Source organism: Marmota monax, unplaced genomic scaffold (assembly GCF_021218885.2).
Source record: "Marmota monax isolate L192 unplaced genomic scaffold, Marmota_monax_Labrador192_F-V1.1 WCK01_AAM20220418_F8-fsc00129, whole genome shotgun sequence".
NCBI classification, from domain to species: Eukaryota; Metazoa; Chordata; class Mammalia; order Rodentia; family Sciuridae; genus Marmota; species Marmota monax.
In genome coordinates, this window is record NW_026693811.1 from 2,533,635 (window position 1) to 2,552,961 (window position 19,327).

Sequence of the window (19,327 nt, forward strand, 5' to 3'; positions counted from 1 at the left end):
AGAAGACTTTTTCCATTACTATATTTTATATTAATAGCCTTAGCCAGTTTTAAAAATTCAAACAGTGTTTGGGAGCTAGATTTTTCATTTGATTTGTAACAATACAGGTTTTTTTCTTTTTTTGCCCTCAATTTATTCAGCATTTAGTTTAGTTTCTTAAACATAGTAAGTTCTTAAATGAAAGATGATGAAAGTGGTTTACATTCTCTTCATTTGTTTAGGATTTTTAAAAAATCCTATAATGGGGGATATTATAACTTGCCCTTATTTGTGATCACATGTTTATTTTAGTTGAATATAAACATAGCCTAACAATAGTTAATTTGAGAAAACAGTTGTGTCATTTCCTACTTGTGGAATCTTTGGTTTCTCAGTAAAGTCGTAGGACTGGAAATATGAAGCATTAGAGCAAGAAAAGTTAAAGGGTTTTAGGAACTTTCTATAGGTGAGGGCTAAAACCATTATCTGTGTCTGTTCCTCTGGGTTGCTAATCCCAATATACTTTCTGTGGCCATTATCACCTCATCATCCTGACCACTCCTACGGTCCTCACTGAATCCTGTGACCCATATATTTTTTAAAGTTATTTAATTTTTGAAATAGATCTCTACCTCAGTATTTTTTCTTTGCCTAGGGGATAGCCATTTAGTACATGAAGTATCTTGGAAAAAAAAACTTTCATTTTTGAGACCTCTGCTTCTATCATGAATTAGTATCTTAATTAGTCAGTTCTTTAGAATAGGATTAATCAATTCTCAAATAATTTTAAGTGATGATGGTTTTATAACTATGACTTTATAACCATGATTTAAATCTTGGATAGTTTTGAAAACTATTCTGGCTTTTTTAATCTATCATTTATATGCTGAGATTTTTTTTAAAAATTACTAATGTTTTATGTGACTTAAATTTCCTATGGTAGATTTTAATAAAAAGATTTTATTGTTGTTGCTTTCATGTTAGCATATATTCCGTGTTATAAGTACACCAAGAACTGTATTTTGTTCTGGTAGCCCACTGTGCCCTCTAGATTTTAGAAAACATAGGGGGATCCCTATGTATGTGTTCCCTTTTCTCAGTGGGCATGTTAACTGCTTTTGAATAGGAAGGACATTCCAGGTTTTCTTCCCATTTTCCTTAATAGGAAATGGTTACAGGTGGTGGAGGATTCTAAAATTATAAACAATGGAAAGGAACTAAGCTCTCAAAATAAAAGTAGATTTGGGCATCTGAAGTGGGATGGTATGATGTTGTTAGAAATCAGAAATTATATTTTAGTCCTGGTTGTGATACTTTTTTGCCCTGAATCTATGCCGATGTGTATTTTGACTTCCTCACAAGCTTCTTGAAGCCTTCGTTTAACCACACAGCTAAAGCAATTACTTAACTGTTATTTGTAGCCTCTTCACACATTTGAAAAAAAATGATATATTTTTTCAGAGCCTGAAACAGAAACTCCAGGTTTTTTGATAGTACTATGTGACCCATGTACCAATTTAGAAAACTTTAGGTTAAACAAAGATAAACAGATTTTTTTTTTCCTAGCCCAGGATTTTACTTATATCCTTTATTATCCTAGCATACAACATATATTTGAGAATCAGGTGGATGAATACACAGTATACTCCAAACTTCCTTGACTAGGAGTGAACTCCTTATGTAGTGTTTTCTTGCAACTCCTTTCTTAAAAATGAGTATTTTAAAAACTCTTTGCCACTGCAGAATAGTAAAGAATTGATAAAACTTGGCAATATATTAAAAGTACGAACTGAAGAAGAGACCACAGAAATTTTGCTTAGGTATCTTAGATTGAGAGAGTTGAGATATTAATTAGAATAAACTGAGCATGTTAGTTTGTGGAGAAACATGGTGAGCTTGATGTTTTGAAGACATGGAATTTGAGATGTCTTCCTTCGGAGACAATAGGATAGTTGATAGGAAGGTAGGAGAGAACCTGAAAAAATATAATCTGATTTAATCAGTCAAAAAATGTTTGAATCCTTTGAATGACATTTTTACTAATCTAAACAACTGTGTTTATTAACATCCACTACAGAAAACTCATTAACTTTTAAGTTTTCTTTGGATAACTTGGATCAATGTAAGATGTTTCCTAGTCTACTGTCCTGCTGCTTCTTTCCATTAGTCCATAGTTCCACATACTATATAGTCTAACTCAGTGCTTCTCAAACTTCAAGCATCAGACTCAGTAGTAGGTGAGCTTCTTTAAAACCCTGTTATCTGTGGACTGTGACTCACAATTTCTGATTGTTAACAAGTTCCCAGGTGATACTGATAGGACTGGTTCAGGGACTGTATCTTGAGAACTATTGGTTTAAACATCTTCTGATAACTTTTCAGGTAATTAAAGAGAGCTGTTCTGTACCTTGGGTCTTTTCCAAACTTCATCAAGTTCTTTTGAACATTTCTTAGATATCATGACTTTTAAGTCATGTTCCTGTTTGGGGTAACTCTGAAAGTGAAGGACTCTGGGAAAGTGGAATCCTTTACTTAGAGTCCAGAACTGATCTACAAAGGCTGCCTCCTGGGTCACTAAAATACTTTGCACTAGTAATCATTTAAAGCCTAACTGGTTGTTTTATGGGTTAATTCCTCCCCTTCTTAAGCCACTGAGAAAGGGTAGAAGCTAGATGCAGTGGCACAAGCCTGTAATCCCAGTAGCTGGAGAGATTGAGGCAGGAAGATCACAAGTTCAAAGCCAGCCTCAGCAACTTAGTGAGACCCTCTCTCAAAATAAAAAATAAAAGGGGCTGTGGATGTAGTGTTTTTTGTTTTTTTTTTTAAGTTCCCCTGGGTTCAATCCCTGGTGCGCTCACACCCCATCACTCCTGGAAATCTGCCTCAGTGTGAATGTATTTGGTAGCCACACTCCTTTTTCTTACCTTTCTTTTTTGTTCACCCAGCTTTATTGATGTATAATTAACAAACAAATTTGTATGATCTTAGAGGATACAGTGTGATGAGTTCACACATACATATATTTGTGAAATGGTTACCACAATCAGATTAATTTGCATGTGTCATCTCACCTGAACTTACTCATAACTGAAAGTTTGTACTTGAAGATCTTCCTTTTTCCTCACCTCCCACCTCTAGTAACCACCATTCAGCTCTGTTTTTATGAGTTCATTATTTTGGAGTCCACTTATAAGTGAGATCATGTCTTTCTCTCTATTACTTATTTCACATAGTGTAATGTCCTCAAATTTTATACATGTTGTTTCAAATGATAATATTTCTTTCTTTTTATGATTAATACTCCAGTGTGCATAAATACCACACTTTGTTTATTCACTGATCTGTCAGCAGACACGTGTGTTGTTTCCATATCTTGGTATTGTGAATAGTGCTGCAGTGAACATGGGAGTGCAGATAACTTTTCATGGTGCTGATTTCATTTCTTCTAGCTATAATATCCAGAAGAGGAATTGCTAGGTTATGTGATAGTTTCTTATTTTACTTTATTTTATTTTATTGATTCTTCTTAGTTCTATATGACAGGAAATCCATTTCAATACAATTACACAAGCATGGTATATATCTTATTCTAATTAGAATCCCATTCTTGTGGGTAGACATGATGGTGGGATTAACTTAGGTATTTTCATATGTGTGCACAGGAAAATTATGTTAGATTTATTCTACTGTCTTTCCTATTTCTGCCCCCCTTCCCTTCCTTTTGTTCGTTTGAAGTACTTACATACTCTTTTTAATATTGGCTGTACCAACTTATTCCCAACATTATGCAGGGTTTCTTTTTTCCTACAACCTTGCCTCTTTCTTTTTAGTTTAGCAAACAATTCTTTCAAGACTGTATGTTAAAATATAGCAGCAGATTAGGGTACTTGGTTAACTTAAGTTTATAATGTCTATCAGATCATTAGGGCCTTTGGAGGGAAGGGATTTTTGACAATACTCTTTAATTATAGGTTAAGTTCATTGGTTTATTTTTATTATTTAAAAAAATATTTTATTTTATTATTTAAAAAAAGTATCATGAACAGTTTGGTTACTGCAAACATCTCTGCTGATTTACTCAAATAATTTCTAAGAGTGAAAAAGTAGGTCACAAAGTTTGTATAGTTGTAAGGCTTTTGTTTACATTTGTTCAGTTGCCAATTCACATTCCTACAAACAGTGTCTCTTTTATTATACCCTCCCCAGAATAGGGTATGGTAAAGTTTGTTTGGTAGGAAGAAAACACAATGTTTTAATGTGTTGATTGGTATTTCTTTAAAGAAGGTCAGCTAGGGAGGTTGAACATTTTTCTGTATTTATTTATTTATTTATTTTAATATTAATTTTTTAGTTATAATTGGACACAATACCTTTATTTCACTTATTTATTTTTATGTGGTGCTGAGGATCGGAACCCAGGGCCTCCTGGGTGCAAGGCGAGCGCTCTACCACTGAGCCACAACCCCAGCCCCATTTTTTTGTATTTATTTTATCATGTATTTCTTATATAATTAGTCCCTTTATATTCTTTGTCCATGTTTCCCATTAAGGTTTTAGTATTTTTTAATATACTATATAATATAAAATATAAAAAATATATTTTTAATATATAATTTATTGATTTATAATAAATGGTATAGCTATTTTTTTAGAGGGTATTTGTTTTACTATGCTTTTTCATTCTGTGTTAAGAAATTTTAGATTGTTGTCAAATGTACATTCTGTCATTTGTTTGAACACTGGGTTTGTGTTTCTTTACCCTGAGATCAAATAGACATTTTCTTGTATATTTAGCATAGTTTTTGTTATGACTTGATTTTTTAAAAAATGTAACTCTTTAATGCATGTGGGTTTGTAGTAAAATGATAGAAAGAAACAAATTTAGTTTTAAATGTTTTCAGTATTAAACAATAAAAAATGAGAATAAAATATGTTCAATTTTATGGTGATAGCTTTGAAATCTGAATGAAATGGAAATTTCTGCAGCTGTATAGTAGTTCATTCCATTTTGATAGAGATAAACTGAATTTATCAATGTCACTGAAAAAGTTATAGTAATTAGCTCCAAAAGCAGCCTCAAAGCCAAAAGTTTTTTGTTTGGGGGTTTTTCTTTTTGGTGGTGCTAGGGATTTAACTCAGGGCCTTATTCATACTAGGCAAACACTCTACCACTGAGCCACATCCCCAACCCAAATGTTTTAATAGTGAACTGTTTTGAATATTAAAGAGACAGATAAATTTAGCAGAAAAATGGCCAGACCAGTCTCCCTTTTGAACAGAAAAATGAAAACCATAAGTAAAGGCTATTACATAAAATTTGAATAATTTAATCCCTGAAATATAAAGATGATTTAATACTGGGAAATATTGGTGTAATACATCACTGAAGAAATGTAAGAGGAGTGAACCATAGTGGCCATTGTTGTTTCTTTTACACAAGAAATACACACATAGGGTGAACATCCCTAATCAAAATCCAAAATGCTTGGATTCAAATCCAGAATGTTCGAGTGTTCAAAAAGTTTCAGATTTTGGAACTTTACACATTTTAGATCTTTAAAATAGGCATGTTTAACTGGTAAAGTCTATGCAAATATCCCAAATTTTGAAAAACACTAAAATCTGAAACACTTCTGATCCCAAGCATTTTATTTTTTTTTTAAAGAGAGAGAGAGAGAGAGAGAGAATTTTAATATTTATTTTTTTTTAGTTCTTGGCGGACACAACATCTTTGTATGTGGTGCTGAGGATCGAACCCGGGCCGCACGCATGCCAGGCGAGCGTGCTACCGCTTGAGCCACATCCCCAGCCCAATCCCAAGCATTTTAGAGAAGAGATATTCATCCTATATCTCGTTGACAAATCTTGCTCACAAATACACAAATTTCCATTTTAAATTCATTTTGGGATGCTTTTATCTTTTAACACGGGACTTTAATCCATTTATATGTTTTTCATAACCAGTATATTTGATCTTATCATTTTTCTCCTGTCTTGCCTTCCTACCGTTGTTTGACTGGGCAGGGTTGTGTTTCCCTCCCTCCTTCCCTCCCTCCCTTCTTCCTTCCTTCCTTTTATTCTTTCTTTTTCTAGTGTGTTAATTTTTATAGTGGTTATGTTAAAGTTGTTTAAAAGACTTTTAAATCCATGTTCCTAGAATAGTCAAATCAACACTTATAGCTCTGTTGTCCCCTCTCTTTGTAAAAGAGAATTTTTTATTCTATATCTCTGAATTAAACTTGTCATGTTATTTTACCCTTGTTTCTCCCAGTATAATCTTTTTTTTTTTTTAAAGAGAGAGAGAGAGAATTTTTTAATATTTATTTTCTAGTTTTCGGCGGACACAACATCTTTGTTTGTATGTGGTGCTGAGGATCGAACCCGGGCCGCAAGCATGCCAGGCGAGCGCGCTACCGCTTGAGCCACATCCCCAGCCCTCTCCCAGTATAATCTTAATCTTTAATTATTTTTTATCTTTTCTATCCTCTAACTTTATATTTCATAAAAATGAAACCTTAGCTGGGCAAGGTGATGCATTCCTGTAATCCCAGCTGCTTGGAAGGCTGAGGCAGAGAATCACAAGTTTGAGACCAGCCTGGGCAACTTAGATCCTGTCTCAAAGAAATGTATTTTAAAGGGCTGGGGATGTAGCTCAGTGGTAGGGGGCATGCTTGACCTGCGTGAGGTCCTGGGTTCAATCACCAGTATGGAAGAAAGAGAAGAGAGACCTTCTTTCTTATATTCTATGTACACTAAGCAGTTTTCCAAAATTTCATTGGTGTTTCCTATTTTGGGGTGTCTCTTTGAATAGTCAGAATGGCATTCTCCAGTTGGGTTTGTCACAAATAATGGACATAATTGTAGCTACACATTTTTTTTTTCCTTCACCTTCACGGCTTTTAGGTCACCCTTGATATGTATTTGTACAAGTTCTCGCATACCTTTCTGAGCTCAGTTTCCAGAATATGGTTTTCAAAAAAACCATATAATTTTTTTTCCTACATGATCTCTGTGCTATCCCAAACAGGTAAACATGTAAATAACAATAGCCTCATATATTCACTGCTATCAAGATCCTTATTATCTGTCCCATAGACACACACTACCTCTCAGTGCATTTCGCTGCTGCACACCCTTCTTTACTTCTTGCTAGGCTTGTCTGGGAAATGTAGTCTGCCTGCTAGATCAAGAAGCAGAATAAAACAGTAAGAAGGTTGAGAATGTGAGAGGGGCAACAGAAAATACCACTGACTGCTGTCTCAAAAACAGCATATATTAAAAGAAACAATTGCATGGTTTTCACTTGGTACATGGCTCTCTGTTAGTAAGATTCTGAACTAGAAGAAAATATATTGTGAGAGAGGTGCTAAGATAACTTACTTGCATGTGGCTTGCTTCCTTTCTCACAAATAACTGGTAGCAATTTTTCTTTTCTGTTCCATTGGCTTATGCTATCTTAATTGATTCCCTCCCTCCTTCCCTCTCTCCCTCCCAACAAATACTTACTGAGTTTTTACTATGTGCCAGGCACTTTGCTAGGAACTGATTATTTAGAATGTACAAAACAAGTTTTCTTCCTTCATTTTTGGCAGTAATAGTTTCTGGATTCTGTCAGTAACACATTTTGGTGATGATGTGATGTTTTAATCCTCTCTTTTTCCTAAATATTTTCTGACAAATTGAGAAAAGACTATTAATATCTATAGTCAAGACACCAGTATAACTTTGTTTTCCATATGCTTTCTTTGGTGGGGGAGGGAGCAGAATACCAGGAATGAACCTAGGAGCACTTAACCACTGAGCCACATTCCTAGACTTCTTTATTTTTCAATTTTGAGACGGGGTCTCACTAAGTTGCTTAGGGCCTCACCAAGTTGCTGAGGCTGTCTTTGAACTTGCAGTCCTCCTGCCTAAGCCTCCTGTGCTACTGGGATTACAGATGTGCACTGCTGCACCTGGCCTTCCACATGAAATTTTAAAATTTGCTCCAGATCAGGAAATAATGTTATGAATATAGTGTTCATCATCCTAACCTTATAGTATTATTTTCCCAAACCTCTCATTACATCTATCTTGCTTCTGTTCTCAAATTTTTCTTAATTTTTCCTGTCTTATTTAAATGAATAAGATTATATCACTGAAATTATTACTTCAGCCAATGTTTTGACCTTCTAGAACCTCAGCTTGCCACCAAGTTTTCATCCTAAAACAGATTCTTATCTGTTTAAAAGATAAGCAGTAAAGCTGCAGTAGAACCAGGCATGGTAGTGCACATTGTAATCCCAGCAATTTGGGAGGCTGAAGCCAGAGGATCATGTTCGAGGAAAGCCTCAGCAATTGCTTAGTGATAAATCACCTCTGGGTTAAATCCCATGCACCCCCCTCCCCCATAAAAAGCTGCATTCGATGATAAATGAAAAGTTTGGTCATTTTAAAACTTTATTGTCTGGCATTTATTATCAAAATACAAATTTGTGGGGCTTGACTTTTTTTTTTTTCTTTTTTCTTTTTACCACTTTACTGGACATTCTTGTACTTAGAGAAAACTTACTTTATAACCTTTTATACTTAATGGTTTGAGTAATTATTATGAGCTTTTAAACAAAACAAATCACAGAATTTAGCATATAAATAGAAGAAACACATATAGAGCTGCAAGTGTGGACTGTAAAGAGTAAAGCAATTGTTGAATTTCAGTAAGTAAAAGAGAGATCATTGAGTTACAACTTGAATAGCTACATGTTTATTTTGTAATTTGTAGTAAAGTTGTTGTCAGGGTGAGAACTTTTAAGTAAAGCAGGACCTGGCAGTTACAAATCACATCTCAGGATAATTTCCTAGCCTACCCAACACTGAAAAAGCAAGAAGTTTTTAAAGTGTCTATTAATTGGGGGAAGAATCACATAAGATTGTAAGATAGTAGGCATCTTGAAGGTAAGGACTATAAGTTGCTTTGTGTTCCTGAAAGTTAGAGTAAAAAGAAATTTGTTTCTTTTCATGAATAAGATTTTTCCAGAGAAACTTGGTATCTTCCATAGTCTGTAATAAGATTAATAATATTTGTTTTAAAAGTAGTAGTCAGGATTTTGGAGATATTTTCATAACTTAACCAGTTTGTTCATGCCTGAGACAACTGTGTTAAATTTGTTGTTGTGGGAGGAGGGGGGAGCAGCTTCATTAGGTGAAGTGCAGAGTATGTTGTTCACAGCTATTTCACCTAGGGATTAGAAGTCTTTCCCTTTCCCTCCCACTATATCTGTGAATCAGCAAAACAATTCTGTATCCCTAATCTGTGTGCTATCTTTAGCTAAAAATCAAGAAGCTCAGAGGATTTGTTGTTTCTCTTTCAGTTAATCATGCTAGTCTAACAGCATTTTATATTCATGTTTCAATAGGAAATGTTATTTTGTACCATGAATAGGTTAGCATTGCTGAAAGATAGGAGCTTTAAGGCCATTGGAAACTTTTCTAAGTGCTAACTTTTGTATTTTCTTAAGATTTGAATTTGTTATAAACATGAGTATTTGCATTGGAACTGAATGAAAAGATGTTTGACATGTTTTTCTTTTAAAACAATCAAATTTATATGACATGTAACTTAATTTCCACTCCTATACTCTGTGTGTAATACTTGATGTACTTGTTTCTAGGGGCCTCCTACAGATGCTCCTGCAGTGGACACAGCAGAACAAGTCTATATCTCTTCCCTGGCTCTGTTAAAAGTAAGTTATGAATGGAGTTATTTGCATTAAAAACCTCTGTTGCTTTTACTCTATCTTCTACTTTGGTATATTTGCCATCTTTATCCCCTCAGACTTGCGTATTATTTTAGGCACATCTATAAAATAGACTTTTAATTCCACTGAAGAAAAATTAGATTATTTTTAAAAACAAAAAAAAAAAGAGACCAAAAGTCTTGAATACATTTTGTGTCCACATATCTTCCTATTTACAGATGTTAAAACATGGCCGTGCTGGAGTTCCAATGGAAGTTATGGGTCTAATGCTTGGAGAATTTGTTGATGATTACACAGTCAGAGTGATTGATGTGTTTGCTATGCCACAATCAGGAACAGTGAGTACTTTTATGGTTGCCTGCTGCAAGAAAATCTTTTCTCTTTTCTTTTCCTGTGCAAAATAACTTTTATCATTTTGTTTTGTCTTTCCAATGAGAAAAAAATTATAATATTAATGTTTCTAGATTATATGTCATTTACCTTTAAATGCATCATGAATTCTTATAGGTCTCCAAACTGGATGATGGTAATGCTAAAATCCCTTAACTTGTTCCTTCATCTTTAATTAGCAAAACATTGGACTTAAAAGTTAGCAACTAACTAAAAGCATGATTCTAGTTTGATTAGTTTGAACACTTATTTCAATAGATTTTAGATTCTCTTATTTAAAAATTTAATGCCTGTATATTAACTAGTCCTCATATCTTGTTTACATGGTCTTAAAACATGCCCTTATTTTTACTGTTTTATATATGGTAGTGAATGACTTTTAAGATTTTCCTGTTAAAAATATTAGTAAAAATTAGTAAAAAGCCAAAACCCAAAACTATAGAGGATTTCTTAGTTCTTTTTATTTAGGTATGATAATTTGTTTATATGAACCACACTCTATATGAGTTTTGAAAGTTGCTTACTCTGCCTCTTTATTAAAATGTTAATCTTTCTAAAGTTTTTTTGTTGTTTTACTTTTTTTAATGCATTAGACTTATGTAGATAACATGTGCATTTAGATTTAAAAATAGACATTCCATAACCATTCTATTTACCTTCCAAAAAATAACACATGTATTCTTCTCACCTATTTGCTTTAAAAAGTTTATTTTTCTGATGGAGTTTTATCACTGTTCTGCAACATTTCTCTTATTGAGCCTTGTAAAATATCTACTTTAAAAAATGTTGTCATAAAGCTGTTTGCTCTACTTGAAGATTCTTACTGAGTTTGCTTTGATAAGGTACATACTAGAGAACAAATTATTTTTAAGTGATGCATTATGTATACAACAAACATTTTAAATAGAATATTTACCACAGAGTGCAATATATATCTAATGTAGTATAAAATAATAGAAAAATATACAACATTTTCTTTGGAGTAATTTGTTGAAATACGCTAATTTTTGAATTTTGTCCATCTAGACATCCATTGTATTTGTTTTTGTTCATTTGGACTTAGAGGAATACTACATATTAACTAAATATTTAGGTTTAAACCACAGATTATTATTACTTGTAACTATCTTTTTCATGTTAGATATATGAAACACATAATAAAATTATTTCTGTCATTATGTAGATACCTATTATAGTAAATGGTTCTTAGGTTTTAATATAATCATTTCCATGTAAATGTTTATATGACAGTATAAAATAGAATATTTTGATCCCCATATTTGCATAATGTAGTAGAATTAGAAAATTTTTCTTCTGGCCCAAGAGTCAGCAAACTTTCTCATAAAGAGATATGTCTCTATTGCATATTCCTCCTGGTCCTCTCCTCTCCACCTTTTCCTTTTCCCACTCCTCTTTCCCCTCTCCCTCACCTTCCCCTTTTTCATTGTCTCCTTTTAAACTGTTTAAAAAAAAACAAAAACACATCAGATTGTTTTCAAAGGATGCACTCTTTGTTGGAATTCCATTACTGTTATCTTTGGGGCAGAGGTGCTTAGATTCCAGATGTTAGAAGACAACTTGTGGGAGTTATAATGGCAATCAACTAGATAATATGAGCCCTCTTTATTCTTTCATGTGCTAAAATCTTGTTTTGGTTAAATTAGAAAAATACAACATTTTAACAGGCTTGGGTCCAGTGGGAAGTTTTTTTAATTGCTTTTATTGGGACAGTAAATTATTGAAAAAATAATTTTCTATTATAATAACTGAATATTTGTAGTCTTTATCAGTTATCAGAGGATGACATTAGGAAATATATTTGCCTACATAGGTCTAACCAAAAATCATAGCTGGTTAAATTATTTGGCATTTTTGATAAATATATACATAGAAATAGCCATAAACTCTTAAAGGATCCTGAATGTTGTATTAACTCATTAACTAACATATATAAAGTTTCATTTTTTTTCAAAGTTATAAAGCAGTAATCACTTTTTTTTCTTTCCAAACTAGGGTGTCAGTGTAGAAGCAGTTGATCCAGTGTTCCAAGCCAAAATGTTGGATATGTTGAAGCAAACAGGAAGGTAAGTAGTTCAATTGATCATATTTATTTATTTACTTATTAGTTGTAGTTGGACTTTTATTTTATTGATTTATTTTTATCTGGTACTAAGTATCAAACCCAGCGCCTCGCACTTGCTGGGCGAGTGCTTTATCGCTGAGCCACAACCCCAGCCCAGTTGATTATTTTTTTAAAAAAATGGGAGATATCTTTAGAAACATACCCTGAAGTTATGGATGTTATATGAGTATCATTCCTAGGAATCAATATAAAAGTATCTTTTAGTATCAGGTTAATATACTGCTAGTGTAGTATTTCTTCCCTCTAGAATGAAAGAAATCTGCCAGTCAGAGAACTGCCTCATTTTAGAATTCTTGACTGTCAAGTAGTAAGCTTGAGCTGAGGCTTCTCTCTGTTTAGCATATAGAGTTACTGTGTAGACACTTGTAATTGAAGGACTTGTATGTTGTGTGTATTTGATAGTTGTAACTGAATTAGATTCTGAATATTCAAGTATATTTGTAGACATGAGTTTTAAAGATAAAGTAAAACCCAGATATTCTTAAGTTTTTTTTTCCTCAGACTAAATCTCAGTAGTTGCCATTCTCTTGCTCAAATTCTTCTACTGTGGAAAAAACTTCAAAATTAGTGTTAGCAAAAGGCTCAGCAGCTGAGCAGAACAGTGCAAATTGGTTTTTGACTGAGTTCCTAGTTCTACTGCTGGTTTAATTGATATTTAATCCTTTCACAACAGTGGATCCTGGTGTCCATTGTTAAAAATGTACTCTGTGTCTGGAAAATCCAACTCCCAGAGCTAAGGAGTTAAAGAGTAGATATTTACTTGAATGCTGAAAGGGTAAAAACTGGCTCTGAGAAAGTGTGGTAACAAGGTGAAAAACTGAAAGCCTTATCTACCACTGCTAATGTGCATCTCTTAATGATAGCACTCCTTTGTCACACTTATTCATTTCCATGTTTTCTGGATAATATGGTGTAGGATTTCAGAGTTTCTAATGGTGCTTTTTCACACCTGTGTGTTTTTCATCTCTTCTTAATTTGTACCCTGTTAGTGTGTTGTTTCTTTTCATATCATAAATGTATTACTTGTTCTGCTCTGAGTGTCTGAATGCCCTCTTTGTTTCAGGCCTGAGATGGTTGTTGGTTGGTATCACAGTCACCCTGGCTTTGGTTGTTGGCTTTCTGGTGTGGATATCAACACTCAGCAGAGCTTTGAAGCCTTGTCGGAGAGAGCTGTGGCAGTGGTTGTGGATCCCATTCAGAGTGTAAAAGGAAAGGTAGAGTCATTTCTATCTTTATTGCCATCTACTGCCACATTCTGTTTACACATACTTTAAATAAAAATCCATTTTGTTTTAAAGCAGGAGTCTTAATTACACAGAAAACCACTGTTTATTAAAATAATCAAATAAGTGTACCAATCCATAAATATGCCTTGGTATTATTAGTAGTTTAACTATTTAGGGATATGTTGTTACTTTAATCACCTACTGTTGTAAACAGTAATTTTTAATTTTTAATAATTAATTTTTAATTTTTAAAAATTTCCTAAAATTGAAAGTGTTAATCCATATTAAAAGTCCGCTATATACATTTTATTAATATCTTGATAAGCATTTCTCTACTTTTATTTTCTGGTGAATTTGGAATCAGTACATCTTCAAAATGACTATTAAGGGCTCTGTTTCATTGATATTGTGAGGGATATACTCTGGAGTTGTGTTTTCCAAATGTTTTAGACAATGAAAACTTGCCCCAGAGACTTGGTATCAACCATTCACATGTTTGGAGTGAGGATGCAGATGAATGATTAAATATGCTAAATGATTCTGAAAAGAGATTAACTTGCAAAGTATATTGGGTTATATTCTTTGTTAAAATCTCTTTTGTTCTTATTTAGTTCTTTTTGTTGTTTGTTCTTTCGCTTTCTTTTTTCTTTTCTTTTCTCTTCTTTCTTTCTTTTCTTTTCTTTCTTTCTTTCTTTTTTTTTTTTTTTATTTCTTTCTAGCCCCATATGCCATTTTCCTATTTCCTGCCTCATGACAGCAGGGAGCAGCTCTATTATCACCTTCACAGAGCTGTCTGCAAATGTGAGAGGCAATTCGATTTTGCTCAACCACAGGGAGAGTGGATTAGAAAAACTACAGAACATACAGAAATTGGCTAGGTGGTTACTGCTTTAAAATACTGCTGAGGTGTCTTGTTTGAGCATGTACTTCCATTGTAGTGTAGAATAATTGTTAAAATAAAATCACAATACATTTATGGAATCCTTTTTATGCTAGTTTTACAAATAATTTTTAAAGTACTTAGAAATAAAAATTAGCTTGATATCTGTCAGACCTGGAGTTTGATAGTAGTGTGGATTACATTTACATCTGCTCTCCAGCTCAAACAAACTAAACGTGGCTCTTAAAATGTAGTGTTTTTATCTGTTAGGAATTTGAAGTGGAACGTTTTCTGACATCATATTATTAGGATGTATAAAAATTGAGGTCTTCTCTAAAACATGATCCTATTAGGTGTGATTTATCTTTTCAGAGGCAGAAACGATCCACAAAAATAATAATAGAAACTGATATACTAGACAATTCAGAATGGTTAACTTCTGATACTTCTGTATGCCTATATTCCAATTTATTTACTTTCTTTTTCTAAGTATATTGCTACTTAACTGATACAAATAAAAGGAATTGAAAAAACTTCATTTTTATTAGTTTTGTAAATTAAAGTACTGTATAATACCTCTTACATTTAATTCTTTAGTATTTAAGGAACCTTTTTAATAACTCAAGTAGTAATTAAATTAACAATATTTTAGAAATATTAAATTATCCCATAAACCCCCTCTACCACAGTAATTTGCAAGTAATAGTTGAAGCTTAATTTTAAATGGCAATTTCAGTTTCATAACCTAATTTTAAATATTGTATAATATTAGAATTTGCACTATTTTAATTAGTTATAGTTCATATTAAGTGTAGATTTTACTTAAGATACACTTGTAATTATATACTTTCAAATGTTAAATCTGGTTTTTAAAAGTTCAAAAATTTATGAAATCATAAATATCTATTTTATGTCACAAAAAAAATTAAAAATATAATATAATTATATGTCACCCTAAATAAGGATCCAGTTTTTTGTTAATAATGCAGTTTCATCTATATGGTGTCTGGGTTTGGTGGTAATTTATGATTCTTTCGGTGTCAAAACCTCTCAACACTATGAATCAAATTAAATACTAGTAAGTCCATAACCAGGTTATTTTCATTAAAATTATTAAAGTTAAGAATATAAACTTACAAAAATGAAAAATAGCATAGGAGTCTCTCCCTTCCCTGCATGTGACTTATCAGGTCTGTCTAAATATTTAGTAAGGCAATCATTAGATCAGGAGTTAAAATGAAAATCTATGCGTAAATGATGTAAATTGGGTATCTATTTATGGTTTTTAAAACCTTTCTGTATATTTTTATATTTCTGTTTTTCAAAATTCTGTTGCCTCTTTTTTTGAGTGGTAAAATAAGCATGGATTTTTTCTTTGTAATTTCAGTTCATTCACAATAAATTTTATTTTAGGGAGACTTAATTGTGTTTTATTGAATAATTGCTTTTGCCAGGTATTATAGTAATAGCCATTTTAACTTATTCATTACAGTAATCTTTCAAATAGGCACTATTACATTTCATCAGACAAATGATTAAAAAAAATTAGTCAAAGAGATTACTTTGCCAGAATCAGACTAGGATATAGCAGCAAATAAGAATACAAATCCAAGTTTATAAAATTTCAGAGCTCAACCTTCTTTACTGGCTCTTTAATATTATACTATTATGAATTATATAATCAAAGTAACTCAGTAATGAAAAATGAATACCAGATGTTATTGCAGGGCTTTTCCTTAAGTTGTTGTGGCTAGGCATCACTCCTTTCACATAAGCCAGAGGAAAGAGCTATATATTTTATCTGAGTTTTCAATAGTTATTTATAGTTTTATGTACTAATTGATATTTTCCATGTGGTTTGTGTTCTACTAATTTTATAAAACAATATAGAAGATTGATCCCTGTCAGCTTTTGTGACATCCCTAGGACAAATGAGACCATACAGCATAAGAAAATAGACTATGTGATTTAAAAAAAAATCATATTACCTTGTATGTTATACAGTACTATTAATGTTTTTAAATGTTATAGGTAAAAACCATTACTAATTGCATTCATAATTTAAATGGAGCAAAGCTCAGAAATTACAAGCAAGTTTTGCTCTAAACTACTCAGTGAAATAGTTTTCAGTATTCTGCTTCAATGTTTTGTTATTTTATATATTCAGCCCACGACTAGACTTTATTAACCCAGCAAATTAGGAAGTTAATTCAATCTATAATGTGACTGACTTCTTCATTCCAAGAAGAATGATTACTTTGAACAAAATGATAAAACTAGCCTATAGCTTGGTTTTGATATTTAAATATATTTATTAAAATGTATTTCTGCCATAGAGAACTCATTCTCCTTGACACAATTCATGTTAGTAAAATGTGTATATATTACCTGCTAACTCCCAGAAATCAATTTTTTCTTATTTTGAAAACAAGAAAAAACTAATGACTATTAGTCTAATTACTTCCTTACCCTGGCTGGGTTTTCTTGAAATATATATATATATATATATATATATATATATATATATATATATATATATATATATATATATATATTTAATCTGATCAGAAATATTCAATAGATGCTTTAAAAATGTGATACTTATTTAATTGCAGATCAGCTCATCAGTATTTCTTATGTTTGGCTGATATGTCTATATGCTAATGATTCTGGGACACAAAATAAATAAAATCTGTCTCTTTGAGAAGACAATTCATATACATTTAGTGTTACTAGTGGGCAGGATAACATTCTACCAATTATACACTGATATCCTGCATTGCATACAAATACAGTGTAAATTATACTGTTATTGCTTGTTTCCTTCAGTATTAAATTGCAAATTCAGCAAATACTTATTCAGAATCTTGAATGTGCCAGTATACAATAAAGTATTACTTTGTAGCAAAAAATGGTAAATGCAAATTAAATTTTTCAAATGTGTTAAGTGCAAATAAGAAAATAGTATATGCTGTACTAAGTAGATGAAACTAGGGGTGAAGTTTGATGAATGGGATATCACTTTGATGGTCCATGCCTCTAATCCCAGTGACTTTGGAGGCTGAGGCAGGATGATTGCAAGTTTGAAGCCAGTTTTAGCAACTTAGTGAGGCCCTAAGCAACTCAGTGAGACCCTGTCTCAAAATAAAATATAAAAATATTAAAAGGATTGGGGATGTGGCTCCGTGGTTAAGTGACCCTGGGTTCAATCCCTGGTGCCAAGAAACTAAAAAGCAAAAGAAGAGTTTGCATCATATGGGAAGATGGGTCTCTGGAGAATAAATGCAAATAATAGGAGGAATGAGTTAGGGAACGAATGTTCTAAGACCTTATGTGTTATTTTCAGACATCAAGAAGCTTGAGTCCTTTTGAGGAATTAGGGAGCAAAAGTTTTACTTTTCCATGAAATTTTGTATTAGAAATTCTGTTTTAAGATGGTGGAGGTTTTAAAATAATCAAATAATAGTTTAACCATTTTGTCTTCTACTCATCTGTATAAATGTCTCCCCTTCACAAGATTGGAACCTCTTTGAGGGGAGAAACAGTTTCTTATCTTGGAATTTACAATTCCTGGCAAGACTGTGGATATAGCTCATTGACAGAGCACTTACCCAGCATTTGCAAGGCCCTGGGTTGGTTCCCCAGTACCAAAAAATAAAAAAATATGTGTTGCAAAGAGTACTTTATTCATAAATACAATCAAGAAATGAATGTGTCTGTCAGTGTTCAGCTGTTACCCTCCTTTTCTTTTTTTTCAACTTTCAGCATTTAAAAAAACTAAATTTTGTGAGTTCTGGTCATTTTTGTTAGCAGTCATATAGTCATTTATTCAAATGACTGAAATGAGATTGAGAGTCAGTTAAACAGTTTGCTAATGGATATTAGTCTTGATGAATTTGAACATTGTATAATCAGATCAGAATTCAAGTTCAACATGTTGTTTATCTTCTAAAAGTAGTGAAAGATATTTAGCATATCTTTTGTTTGCTTCTTGTTAAATATCAGCTTGAAGTTTTATAAAATTCTCAAGATTTTGTTAGAATATCTATAAAATATTACAAATCCTAATGTGCCTGATTTTAAAATTCATGCTATACTATAGCATTTATTTAGTAGATGTAATCAGAAAATTTCAGCTAGAAAGGTAAAAGCCATTTTATATTTAAAATTCTAAGACAGTGAATCTTATATAGAGGTAACAGTTCTAAGTGGAATTCTTTTAATCTAAAACTTCTGAATTAATGTCTCTGAACTAATTTATTTTGCCTTAGGACTTGCTGTGCATTTTAAATGATACAGATATGCTTCAAGTTAGTTTGAATCCAACTGTTTCATTAAAAATAGTAAAACCTTTAAGACAATAGCCCATTATGTATAAGAATATTATTTATTGGCTCTAGTTTATTGAATGTCATTTCATTAGTTTTCTAATTATTCCTGGTCATTCAGACACTTGTTGATCACTACTGTGTGCCAGGCATGCACTGAAGATATAGAAAAGAATATTCACTCCCTTAATGCCAATTTTATACAGAAGACTTATAAATTTGATACAGATGCCATTTCAGGGATGTCACATATATTAAGGATTGTATCCTAGATGATTTGACTTTAGCCTTTGTTAATTAGTACTTTTCTGGACCTGGGATTTGGTTTTGACAGGTTTAGTGTGTTATCATCATAATATACTAAGGAGGATATTGGTTATGGTAAATTTTCTTCAAGGTTCTTCCTCAGTGATTATTGTTAAGCTACTAGTAAGCTGATTAACAGGTGTTCACTGCCACTTTTCCCATTCGAGATAGCTTGACTTATGCAGTTTTTATTCCAAATTAAGCACCAGTCAGTGTTTTAAATTGAATTTTTCAATTTCCCATGCCATGGAAGTGTGCTCATGAATTAAAAACTAAGCATTGATAAGAAAAGTGGGAATAAATAATGTTAAAGTTAATGATTAGATTTTTACAGATAA

The 19,327-nt window shown here is 32.3% G+C and overlaps 1 protein-coding gene across 2 annotated transcripts in view; it reads left to right on the plus strand.

Moving 5' to 3' along the window:
* Psmd14 (proteasome 26S subunit, non-ATPase 14) overlaps positions 1 to 19,327 on the plus strand; it is a 104,975-nt gene that overhangs the window by 52,642 nt on the left and 33,006 nt on the right. For both annotated transcript variants that reach the window (XM_046462276.2, XM_046462275.2), the window contains 4 exons: positions 9,630 to 9,701; positions 9,935 to 10,054; positions 12,120 to 12,190; positions 13,313 to 13,463. In XM_046462276.2, coding sequence (XP_046318232.1) covers positions 9,630 to 9,701; positions 9,935 to 10,054; positions 12,120 to 12,190; positions 13,313 to 13,463 — 414 coding nt within the window. The remainder of the gene's footprint in view (positions 1 to 9,629; positions 9,702 to 9,934; positions 10,055 to 12,119; positions 12,191 to 13,312; positions 13,464 to 19,327) is intronic.